This window comes from Phoenix dactylifera, chromosome 2 (assembly GCF_009389715.1).
Source record: "Phoenix dactylifera cultivar Barhee BC4 chromosome 2, palm_55x_up_171113_PBpolish2nd_filt_p, whole genome shotgun sequence".
Lineage (NCBI taxonomy): Eukaryota > Viridiplantae > Streptophyta > Magnoliopsida > Arecales > Arecaceae > Phoenix > Phoenix dactylifera.
In genome coordinates, this window is record NC_052393.1 from 20,132,571 (window position 1) to 20,146,033 (window position 13,463).

At 34.0% G+C, this 13,463-nt stretch overlaps 1 protein-coding gene across 2 annotated transcripts; it reads right to left on the reverse strand.

Annotated features, from left to right (window-relative positions):
• Positions 1–3,353: 3,353 nt before the first annotated feature.
• LOC103714542 lies at positions 3,354–13,434 on the reverse strand. 2 transcript variants are annotated; one of them, XM_039123625.1, is made up of 10 exons: positions 11,016–13,434; positions 10,233–10,283; positions 8,418–8,537; positions 5,859–6,311; positions 5,058–5,503; positions 4,733–4,832; positions 4,564–4,623; positions 4,395–4,478; positions 4,110–4,229; positions 3,354–3,791 (listed from the first exon to the last, which is right to left on the reverse strand). In XM_039123625.1, exons 1-10 carry the CDS (start codon positions 11,298–11,300, stop codon positions 3,483–3,485), a joined length of 2,028 nt encoding a protein of 675 aa, XP_038979553.1. In that variant the 5' UTR covers positions 11,301–13,434; the 3' UTR covers positions 3,354–3,482. The 2 variants fall into 2 exon arrangements, with proteins under 2 accessions (XP_038979553.1, XP_008800047.2); XM_008801825.4 differs by having other exon boundaries at positions 5,058–5,491; positions 11,016–13,424.
• Positions 13,435–13,463: the final 29 nt, after the last annotated feature.

Sequence of the window (13,463 nt, forward strand, 5' to 3'; positions counted from 1 at the left end):
TTTGAAACCTCACAAAATAATAACTAAACAAAAAGCAAGGTTCGAGCCCTTTTGTTTTTATTAAAATAGATAAAACTATGGCATAAATCTTCTACTTATATTAATAAGATCCATCCTTTCATAGTGAAATGGACTCCTCTTTTAATAAAAAAGATATTGGGTAGAAAATAGGATAAATCCCTTTACTTTCCTCTCATCTAATTGATATTTCTAAAACTATAGTATGAGGTCTTTATTTATACTAGTAAGGTCTAACTTTTTAAATTTGGATCAAATTTCTCTTGTAATTAGGGTCAAATTTTGTAAAAAACAAAATATTATAAAAAATTTCAAATGTTAACAGAAACTAGATTTTACTTCTTACATCAACTCTATTCTTGTCATATAACCTACTTTATTTTGGATTAAAAGTATGGCTTCCCAAAATATTGGTTTCCCAATTGAGTCTTAGATATAACATATCTTATTCCTAGACTCCATTCAGACATACTCGTAGCAGCAACATTATTATATGGTGGGTTAGGTGATCTTCCTAGATTATAGCTCCTCCTTTAATTTGAATTTATCCTCCAATGCAAAATATCCATAACTTTCATCTCTTTCAGGATGGATGGAATAAACTTCTTATTGTCTTCAAATATTGGAAATAGTTTTGTGACAAAGAGTTACAAATGTTAAAATTGAAAATATCGACTGAGTCACAAGCTTTATAAGTTTTGTAATCTTTATCTCCAATTAACCAAAATGGGATCTCATATAATCATCCACTAGTAGATGCTATCCTCTACTTTGTCTTATGACATACTTCAACCACTAGACTTTTTTTTGTCCACTTGTACTGCTTGTGCATCTCAATTATATTCAAGGACTTTATATAGTAGAGATCTTAGTTTTTGATACTAATTTAATCTCATTGGAGAGAGAAGACAAAACTCCTTTAAACTATTCAACTAGGATCTCTCAAAAATATTAAATAAGTAAGATAATATTTGAAAGTAGGGTTTTGATCTTTTTCATTCTTATTACAAATAAGATGAGATCTATTTCGCATATTCTCTATTTATACCAATAATGTGATGGATTTTTCTTATGATTACAAGTGGTATTTGATAAAAAGCATGGTAAAATCCTCTACTCTATTCTCATCCAATTTATGTATCCAAAACAATGATATAGATGCTGTTTGATTTGGAGGTTTTAGTAAAAACAATCTTTCCAAAATTGATATATGCAGAATTTTATGAAAGCTGATGTTTGGAAAAAAAAATTTAGTGGTTTGAGCTAATCTTGGTATTCTAGAAAATCCAAAAGGTAAGCTTATAAGAGAATCGGAGTCTTATATTTTTCTCAAAATGGGTTTTTCTGAGTCTCAATCATCAGAATATTTATGGATGTCACAATTGCTTGATTTCTCAATCTGCCAGAAACTATCCATATATGCTCGTCCTGCAATATAACTACCATCCTCAATCGTACAATATCTTTCAATTTCCCTCCATCTATTAGGTTGTAAAAGGAGGTGGGATCCTTTTTAATGAGTTCTTATAAGTTGTGTATGAGGAAAATTTTTGATGTTATTTTATAGATATTTCTCATTCAATTGTTCACAAGAAATAATCAATGCAAAAGGAAGTCACCAACAAAATAAATGAGCACTTCTTCCCTCTCCTCTTTCTCTCCTTGTGTGTTCAATATTTTTATTTTTTTTTGTTCCAGAATATTCAGACTTTTTGATGGGTTTTATTGGTGTATAAACCAAACTAGTTGCTAAATCACATTTTGGCAGCGTCTTTTTAGACCTTTGTTTTAAAATGTAGAGATCTATTGTTGCTTGTTTTGGGGCCATATCATGTTTAGTTAAACTCTTTGTTCTAGTTATAGATTTCTCAATGCAAACTATTCTTACCACTTTTTAGAAGTATTCTTTGAGATCTAGTGTCTTTATAATAACTATTCTTACTCGACAAATAAAATGAATCATTCTCTCTTTTTTTTTTGGATTATCATGTGATTTTTGCATGAACATGTAATTTATGAATCGCTGTTAAATATAGATGCCTCTTGTCAAAACTTAGACATGACTTGTATATAATGAAACACGTGCTTTCACACTCCATGGTAATCCTTTACTTTAATCAAAATAGTTATCTACATCATAAATGACATTCTGTTCGAGTGAAATGTTATAGAGTTATATCTTTATATCTAGTTTAGCATAGTAACATAATATTAATACTTCAATTTTCAGACTCTTCTTAGGCAAAGCATGATTTAAACATTTCAATCTTGGCAAGAGGTTCCCATTGAATGTTTTAATTTTAGGAAAACTGGGTGATCCTAAGCACAAAAGTAACAATCAAAGAATCAGCAACCAAACAACTTTTTGCAAAAACCTAATACCAGTTTTTGTCTCCAAACAAGGGTTCAAGTAAAGCCTATTGTTAGCAAAACATGCTTTTGCAAAACTAAGATATTCTCAAAACACATTCAATAGAACCAAGAACCAAATAGCACAAGAAGGCCTCTATTTATAGTTGTGTGATCAGTTATTTTAGAATATATGTTGAATTCCTCTACTAGTTAGGGCTGAATTTTCTCAAAATAAAACATATTATAAAATTTTGATATTTAGGGAGAAGCTAGATCTTAAGTACTACACAACTTCATTTCCTATCATGTAGCCAAATTTTTCACAGATTAAAAGTTATAGCTTCCTAAAATTCAAGCTTCCAAGTCTTGAATGTGGCAGCACTTATTCTCAATCCCTATGCAGACCGACTACTTAAAGAGACCAGATTGGTCCACGGCAGATCAGGTGACCCTCTTGGATCAACAACCAAAATTTAAATTCACATTATACATAATATACTGGACCCCTTTAAAGCCATTATAATAGCCCTCAATTAAAACATTGGTTTCAATTTTCCATGTTATTTAGCATACCAAGTTACATTAGTATTTAAAAGAGATATAATTTATGTTCTACATTTTTCCTATAACTTTTTTCACTAGTGTTTTTTTTTTGTGTGCGCGTTATATATACCTTTGCATGCGTTTCGAAAGAATCATGTAAGTTCATCTTGCTTCGTAAAAGTTCATATTATGGAGGAATGACAGAGATGATGAAACTTCAGTAGATTTATTTCTTCAAATTATTAAAAACTGAATGATTTGTTTTATCATTTCTACGAGTATAATATTTTGATTAAGTTTACCAAATAACTTTTAAATTTGTATGTTATGAAGTAGATCAAAGTTTCACTATTTAGAGTAAGGACCCAGAGGGATGATGTAAAATTTTGAATCTAAATATCATGCTACAGTATATAAAAAAAATCTGATTTAAAAATCACTTCAAAATTTAAAATTTTCCCTCCAAAAGAATTTGATTTAAAAAGATTAACATATATGTCCCATAAACAACTGCTTATCTCTTCTCACCATGCACCACTGAATTTTATGCTAATCTTACAAAAAAATATTCACATGGGCAATAGATATTGGAATTCAAAATCGTAAGGCATTATATCCACGATGTCAGATATTTTTCCATTACTTTTCCCTTTCAAACACTCAACCATAGATTTCCTTAAAGACCAAGAAGTAGGAAGCTGGTTGCATATCCAATCCGCTAATGAGTCCAAGTTCTCAGCGAAGTCATGCATGTTGGAGAATAGGAGCTTTGGGATCATCAGCCTTTTTGTACTAGTCACCACTATGGAAGCCTGTAGGTACTCCAACTTTGCTTTTTCCAACTCACTTAAGACATTATCAGATGTATATATTTTCACCTGCACATAAATTCGATCTATTACTGGCACGCTTTAGAAAGTAAGAAATATGTTGGCTGGTAGTTTAACAGCTTGCAGTGATGCTTGTCAATATGTTGTTATCCCCCACCACTATCAGCCATTAGTTAGACTAGCATCATTGTGAGGGATGTTATAAGGCATGATACAAGTGGGAGACACTGGCCATCATTGTTTCCTAAAAAACATCTTCTAAAATATTCCGAAACATTCAAGTTATAAAGTACTCTTCAATAGTTATTACTAATGTCCTGGTTAATCACACTATTAAGTATGAATGATGGGAGAAAATTTACTTACAGCTGGAGAAGATTTGCTTGCGGAACATAATGCAAATATAATATTAGGCTCTGGGTGTTCCAATCCATAAATACTCCGTACGGCTTCTTCTTTGTCATCCTTCTCACCTTTCCAATGATCCTGTCCAATAACTCATTCAAATATTAGACATTAATTTTCTCAAGTATATGAGGCTCTACTTAACGGTTCTTTCATCTCCCAAGCACATGCATTGCATGTGCTAAACTGTAGAATAAAAAGTTAAGCTTAATACTAACTACAGAAAATTAAAATTAAGACACTTACCTCTTTCATGCTTGATGGTTGTCTTAGAATAAAATGTTCTATTGCTAAAGCATTAAGTTTGTTTCCTCCAATATTAAGCACAGCCTATACAGAAAATATAGTTTTTAATGACAATCATTTTAATATTTTTAGCGGTCCAATGAATTACAGTGACTTAGGCTTTGAATACCTTATTTTTCAAACCAAGCACCTTTTCTGGATCTGATGGCAAACCATGCTCCAGGAATCCCTGAAAAGGGCATAAACATCCATGATATGTTAGATAATGCTTTGATGAAAGATTCTTAGCTCATATTCATGCAATAATTGGGTTAAAAATGGTTGTAACCATGCTATACATGCATGATACAGGTGTTGTACAAGTTGATCCAAAATGCTAATTTCTGATGGTGGGTCAAAAATCTCAAATCCACCTCTCGGAGGCTGTTCAATAGCGCCCTAAGAAAGAAGTTAACAAAATTAGAATTGCTACCATAACAAAAAATACATGAATACATGGAACAAATTAATATGTAATGCAAGCTCTAGGGCTACAACAACTATGCAAGGTTTAGATGTATAAAAAATCTATGAAAAATTAATGTATATACACATGCAAAATGATTATTCTCATGTATGTGTTATTTTAAATCATTTAATATGACAAATCATGTTGATACTCACCTTAATTGGTTCAGTAAAGAAAGAGAATTTGATATTCCCTTTAAATCCAAAGAACTCAATGTGAATTTAACAAGATTCTTATAAGGACCAATATCTCTTGAAAGAGAACCTTCAATCTGAAAAATCCCATAGGGATCTTGCTGCCTCGTCTCCTTTTGAGTGGTAATGCTTGCATTTAAATTCACACTACCATCAGCTCTGAAGCTTCCTGATCTTAAAAATGAGCTGTTGGACCTTGATAAATTGCCTGCTTTTTCTAGTTCCACAGCTCGTGAAGTTCTTATCAACCTTAAGAAAATGCAAATCAAGCACTTCATAATTTTCTCAGATAATTTGTTTGGCTGGCATTTTTGATACTCCTTATCTGATGACTTTGCAATGGAAGAAGGTTCTTGTAAGAGTTTGAGTAGCATATCTGCATCAGCATTTGATGGCTGAAAATTGAACTAAAATTAAAATTAGCTATAAGAAATAGATAAAAACAAACTTTACAAAAAGCCATAGCAGAAAGAGTAAAATATGTTTGCATATCTATATCTATATATATATATATATATATATATATATATATATAATACATATATATATATACATACATACATACATATATATATATATATATATATATATATATATATATATATATATATATATATATATATATATATACATACATACATATATATATATATACACACACACACATATATATATATATCTTCCTTTTATCCTCTTCTTATTTAAAAGGTATTCACATCATAGTTTGACATAATAGTGTGAACTGAGAGAAACTAGACTTACTCTAGTTGTTGGAGGTCTTGGGGGCAGCTTAGGCATAGATGCCTTCTCAATCATTCCGCTTTTCATTGAAACTCTCTCTTTTAGTTCCACCACCCTCTGATTTTCCCTTCTACCAATAGTCTTAACTATGCTTCTGATATCTCCATCATTAGTGAAACCGTGGATTAAGTAGTTTCCTTTTATTGCCTGGTTTATGAAGAACATAGGTTTGGTTTCCATTGCAACCTTCTCTTGCATTACTTTGGTACCAGGAGCTTGAGATGGAGCTGTCGGTGGATGGTCAAGAGGTGAAACTGTACTATCATTTATTTGCTTACAATGATTAGATATTGAAGTCTCCTTTATTCGAGCTTCTTGTTCATTGTTTAAACCTTGCTGAATTCTGCTTATTTCATCTTCAAGACGAGCTATCTCTTCTTCCACCATTACAAGTTCTGCCAGAAGTTCTTTTGCCTGTGCAATTTATGCATGAAATGTTTAGCAGATAAATATTTTGAAACATTAACTTTTTTAAGGAATAGAAAGAAAAGTGATATACATAACAGAACAAGCATGTTGTGAGATTGAAGCAGATCTAATAATATATTTTAATATGATATAATTTAATTTGATTTATGTAATGTGGTTTACTTGATGTAATTTTCAAAAGTATGCGATTCATAACTCTAGTTAGATAATTCATTAAGATGAAAAAAGTGAAGCCCTATTATGTATGGCATAATTATTATGAAGATCATATTTTTCATGGAAAATAAAATTCTGCCATGATTTGGATAATTGTGGAGGGTGTTTTTTATAGGTTTAGGAAATTCACAACTTATTAAGTCATATAAGTTTATGGGTTTTGACAATATCCATGCGACGGTAATGTGAAACTGATATGAAGGAAGGTTGTCAACTTCAATTATAGGAGTGTACAAATAGTTATGATATTCAACATCATGGTTCACCAAACTGCCTTGTACTGGGTATACCATACTGTAGGTATTGATATGGTATTGAGCTTCGATATGACATAGGGGGCCAAACTGGCTTGTACTGGGTGGAACCGGTGGGTTTTACTTGATTTTGTATTGTACTAACCTGTATTGCCTGATTTCAAGTGGTAATGTGGTTGAGTGTGATAAAAGGATCTTCCAACTTTATGCTAGTATGGAGGATGTACTGTACCATATTAGGCATACTGTACCATACTAGGCATACTTTACTATATTAGGCATAGCCACACTAATAAGGTACCAGTACAATAACCAGTATCAGTATCATGAACCTTGTTTAGTAAGATATCGAAATTTTTTTATAAAGTATTTTTAAGAACAAAAGGCATCAAAATCTTATTGTACTTTTTAAAACTTCAACTTCATAAGAAAAGAAAGTACACGTCATAAACAAAGATATTCTTTACAACTACAAAAATATTCCCTACAACTAATTTGAGAAAAGCTATAATGTTAGCTTCAAATGCAAAACACAGCTACCTGCTATTATAATTTGAATGGATCTTTTGTTTGACTCATTTTTTTAATAATTAGAACCCTTTGCAAAGAAAAAAAATATCTATAATTTATAAAGAAATAAAGTGCATCTATTGGAGACTATTGGAGAAAGTATACTGGTCCCAGAAAAATTATTTGATAAAATCTTTTCTTTTTGCCATAGAGTTACATAGTAAAAGTTAGAAAAAAATTTGACACATGACTGACAAATGAATAGGGCACTTGACGATACAAAATGGGTGGAATGCATCATAGTTCTGCGAATCATGGTATCATATGGCTTCAAATTCTGGCACTCAAAAGATCAGTAAACTGAAAAAAAAAGAACAATTTGAAACTAAAGATAAAATTGCTCCCACCAAATTGCTTATTGGCTAAGCATTATCATTCTGATAATTGCATAATTTGGAGTCTAGATGTCATAGCTCCAGCTTAAACAATGAAAACTGGGTCTTGGTCGAACTCTTGATGTATCACTATTTGAAACTCATTTTCCAAACTGATTATGAAATAAACTTAGATTTTTTCTTACTATTTTGGGTCTTCTAGGTTGCCAACCAGCTTCCTAATTAATGAGACAAATTTGCGGTGAATTTTAGGAGAATCTAAAACTTCCTAAATCATCAATTCAAAGACCAAGATTAATTTTTAAGTTTTGCTTAGGTTTTAGTCATTAGTGAGTTTTCTACATAAATAGCATCCTTTTTCTTCAAAGAATAAATAGCTTCTCTCCAATATAGATAATGTCTTCCATATCTAATGCTACAAAAATATTTGTTTATTATCATTGTTTCTCCCTTCATTATTCTATTTCCCCTCTTGATTTGCTATGTGGATTTATGGTTGGTCAGAAATCACAAGGCAATTGTGCTGACAACATTTCATTTTGATGCCTCTCTCTCTGTATTTTTTTTTTTGTGTGTTTATGTATGTATGCATGCATTCAAATGATAGTTCAAAGAAAAGAGTTCCTGATGATGCAAGTTTTGTATTGCCTATTTGGATTCCAAATTGCCTCATTTTTTGGAGGGATCGATGAACAGTTACAAAGATAAAAGAATACCTTTTTTGGAAGGAAGCTTGGAATATGAAGGGTGTGTCTAGCAGCTTGAGGGAGTAGTGCGCGTTCCAGAACTTCATGCACTTTCTCCTCATCATTCAACATTTTCTGAAGCTGAGCCACCTGCAACAACATCAACATTTTTTTTAAAAAATATCATTGTTCCAAAACAAACATAAACCCCACCTAGAGGTTTTGAAGTAACATCCCTTAGGGTTGCAAAATTTAGTCCTACTTTTTTGAGAAATCTGTGGCTTCAGATCCATGTTTTTACAAAAATGTCCTGATTTATCTAACTTTCCTGTTTTCATATTTGGATAATATCAATAGTCATCCCTAACAAGAACACTTCCTACTTCTTAATTTTTTTTTTATTTTTTTAAAGCAGAAGGAAAGGTAAGAAAAAATTAAAAGAAATAAGGTAATTAAGAAAGAAAGAAGGAAAGCTTCTGATGTGGAGATCACTCGCCACAATTGCTACCTTTATAATGTGATTTGTTTGCCTCTTGGACACACAATGCAATGAGTCTCAGGTGTTGCTCATCTTGATCCCACGAAAGTGAGAATCAGGCGCAGGTCACAAGATTTCGATAAATTTTACAAGGAGGGATAGACTCACTTCTTATGAACCTAAACTCTTGCCCTCCTTTAGTAACATAAGGTCCCCTCGTGACAATTGGGCTGTATAATTGGATTGGACAAATCTGTTTCCAATTCGGAACCAGCCCAAAATTAACATAATCCAATCATACTTGAAATCATTTGGATTGGCTTGGACTTAAATATAGATCGCTAAACAACCAAATTTGATCCCAAACTAACCTGATAGAAATATACTATTTCCAATTTGAATTTAATAAACCAATTTAATTATAACAGTGACATTTCATGTAATTAATCCTCAATTTATATTGTTGAAGGGGAGAATTGAAAGCAATCTCCAATTTGAACTATTCAGTATCACATGTCCGTTACAAGGAACATGACACTAAGGCCGGTTAAAACAACTATCATCAATTTATATCATCGTAATGATTTAAGTATGTGGCCAATCAATCTTATGTGAAATGTTCTGTTGCTAATATCTATATTCTATATATTGTTTAATTGTAATTTTATTACATAATATGTCTATGATGTAATTCATCAATTTATACACATTAACCTGATTCTGTTCAAAAAAATTGAAGGATAAATATAATAAATATTAAATCTGATCCAATCCGATTTGAATAATAATATATTAGACTTGGATTCACCTATCTGATCTAATTCAAATATGTAATAAATTCGGATAATGCTCGCCGTTGGTCCAACTCATTTCATTCGCATCCACAAGTCACGGGGAGGACAATGTAGACAATACCTTTCAAACAAGGTGCGTACTAGGCCGTGCTAAATGCTCTCTTTCTCCCACTCCATTCCACATGGAGAGAAATGACTCACCAGCTTAATGTCCTGAGTCTAGCACCTGGGGCCACTTGGACAACAAAAAGGACCAATTTTGTGATGGTTTTGCTTCCTTAGGTACCAAACTTAGTGTTGTGTCACAATCACAGCCATCAAAATCAGGAGGATGCAAGGTGGGACTCAAATCTTTGACAGTGTATCAGTAGTAGGTAAGATAGCAGCAGTTTGTTTATCAACGTCAAGTGCAGTTTTCTCAGGACTACTTTTCTCTATTTTCCCTTGGGACAAGCTGATTCTAATATTAATATCTCTATTTTGTCAGTTCCCATACACTGTCACCGACTAGAAATTAAAGTTATAAAAGCTACTAAAAGGGAAAACTCTGATGGAATTTATATAGCATCTTACCTCTTGTTCAAGCTCTTGCCTTCTCTGTTTCACACTCATGTCCTTCACTCTCTGTATTCTCAAAACAAATAAAAACATATAAATCACCTCGACTAATATAATCTGGTAATCAACAATACTACGCTGTAAACAATATTATCACAATTCGGAAAAACCACTAAATACCCTATAAAAAACAAAGCTTTCTAAAATGCAATTGCTCTTTGGACCCCTGATCACAAGTAAAACAGATTGTACTCATGTGGAAAATAAAAAACATACCTAAAATTTAGTTGAAACATTACAAGCAAAGCAATAAATAAGCACCGATGCATTACATATATATATATATATTAAAACCAACAAGCATTCTCCTAACTTATGATGACCGACTCTAGAACATCTAAACGGCATGATATAAGTTTATCAGAGCAGTTCTTTAAGCATATCTTGAGCACACCTCAGGCACCCAGTCACAATGTCATACTAATTTTTCCAACAACATTTATACGACACATTTATTGCGTTAAACATTTATTAAGCACATCTTGGGCAGAATTCATCCTCTCCATGTCCCCACTTTTAGGCCATGCCTTAACCAGACACAAAAATCTTTTTTTGAGTGGAACACAAACGGTGATATCATATTGCAATTTCTTGTTCCCTGTTTTGACATTCAAAATTAACTAGATGCATGCGAAGGACATGGACATAGAGGAACCTGATGAAACCATACGATGCAAAACATCTAGCATAATCTAGTAAATGAAATCTAAGTTAGCCATTGCAGCGCAATGAGCTTACCATTCGGGGGGCCGCGGGAGCCGTGGCGTGACTGCGAATGCCATGCGCCATGAGAGACAAAGGGAAGATCCTGCACTTCGGCCCAAAGCAGCATGTGGAGCTCTCGCTAAAAAGGCCTGGGTAGGCGTCGGAGTTGGTGGATGGATTCTGGTGGGAGGGGGATGGAGTCTTTGGGAATAAGGAAGAACATTGGACTTGGGTGCCAGGAGAGGATGGGAGGGAGCTTTCACAGAGGTTGGTTTCTGGTGAGGAGTCGAATAACCGCCTCGCACGAGGACGAGGCATTGCAGGTGAGGAGGGCGGAGGGAACTCGTTTCTTGGCTTCCAATTGTGGCTCCATGTGGGGTTTTGGCTTATGATATCTTTGGTTGCTTGGTGGTTATGCTAATATTTTATGAGCTTTAGAAGATGAGGGCTGCTTTTGGGAAAGGTATTACGTGCGAAGGATACGGTGGGTATGGAAGGGTAAGCAGTGGAGGGCTCCCAAACTTGTGGATTTGGATGCCGCAGAGACATGGCATATTAAAAAAAGCGTGAAGAAGGTGATCATCCTGAGAGTATTTGTGAAGAACAATTTAACATTCAGTCCTTTATTTAACCACTATTTTTATTTTTTGAGTTGTTCATAAACTTAGCATATTATACTTGTCTTATACAAGTGTTTTGAATGCAGTTACTTGTTCTGTGTACTTATATTTGGTTCTGTATACAGTTATACTCAAGTAGGTACATAATTAGAATTAAACGTGGTGATCAAAATCGAGGGACGAAAATTATCAGTTAATGTGGACTGGAAGGTGAACCATTTCTTACCCTGATGGTACCATCCTTCTAGTTAGCAACTAAGAATTCAGAAGTTCATTCTTGAATAGTGCATTCTTAAACATCAATAGGATCGGGCTACTTCTCTTCTTCTCAAAGGAAAAATTATATATGGTTAATTTGAGAAGTATTTGCTTATTTATTTAATGGATACTATGATACAGATCTACTAGAACCTTGATAGTTCTCAGTTGTTTCTATCTACCTCCACTCTATTTCTTGCTTGGTTTATCATTGGCTAAAGAGTACCGAGTGTCACATGGGTAAGTCATTCATAGAGTTTTTTTTTTTTTTTTCTCTTAATATGTGTGTAATAGCTAGAGCTTGAACCTTAATTTGAGTCTGGTATAGGCATAAGAAATTATTAGTTGGATTAGGTCCACCAATTCAGTGGTGGAACAACCCAACCGAAAAGAAATACGAATAAAAAAATGATCGACCTGTCCTTTTTTTCTTCTTTGTTTGGAAGTGTTGGTGTTGCTTTCTAGTTGGATCGGGCTATATTGAGCTGATAGATCTAATCCAAATCGGGAGTTTTGCGAGGGACAGCCATGTTGGCCAAGAGGTTGGCCGATTGAGTCCCTTCTCTACAAATCTGTGAGGCCCGGAAATCCTCAATAAGTTGAGCAACACACCATGGTTGCGGAAGTAGGGATGAGTAGCAGATGAGGTATTGCAGATATTGGTGGTGTGGTGGCACGAAGATCCTGAACAACCATCCCGAGACCTTTCCGTGCCGCCGATAGCTGTGCCATTAGGACAGAAGTTGTAGAGAGTAGAATTGACCCTGCAAGAGCAACTCTCCGAAAGCAGTCACATAGCAAGAAACCAGATGATTGCCAGAGAAGTCTTAGAGGCCTAATCGAGAAGAAGATAAAAAAGATGTCAGCAAAGTGAACTTGGATAGATTAAGGGCGACGTTGGAGCACAGAAATGCCTTCAAATAAATTCAACTTCCGGGCCCTCCAAATTTCCAAGAGAAAATAAAGAAGCCTTCAATCTGAGAAATTCATCATTATTGACGACAAGAGAAGCGCAAATACTTTATAATATCGGTTCCAGGAAATTCTTGCAGAGTTCTCTGCAAATGCTTGTCGGCCATACAAATTCTGCTCCTCATCACATCTCACCAGAGGTGCCATTTTAAAGATGACGCCTGGCCTGAATATTTTTTGACCTAATAAAATATTTGTTATTGGTAATCCTACACCTAGGGCTGTAGACTGTAGAGGATGTAGGGGACATGATTGCCACCGACAGTTTATTATTATTATAAAAAAATGGAGTATGCAATGAGGGTCAAAGTCTTGGTTGCCTCCGAGACATTTGTCTCAACTAGGAGACTTGTCTTTGAGTTGTGAAGCGAGCAACCAAGCGAACAACCATAGACATGCCAAATTGGATGAGCATGGGGCAAACGCGCCAAATTATTAGTAGGTCTGACTTCAAATCCTGAAGTCAGACGAGAATGGTATGAGGGCCCGTGGCTGGCCACGGGTATAAACATACTGACCGGCCACGCCATGCCATGCTCAAGCTTGCTCGAATCATAAACAAGCCAAGGTCAAGTAACAGAGCCAACCATGCGTTCATGAATTTAACGTAATTGAATATAATTCTATCAAT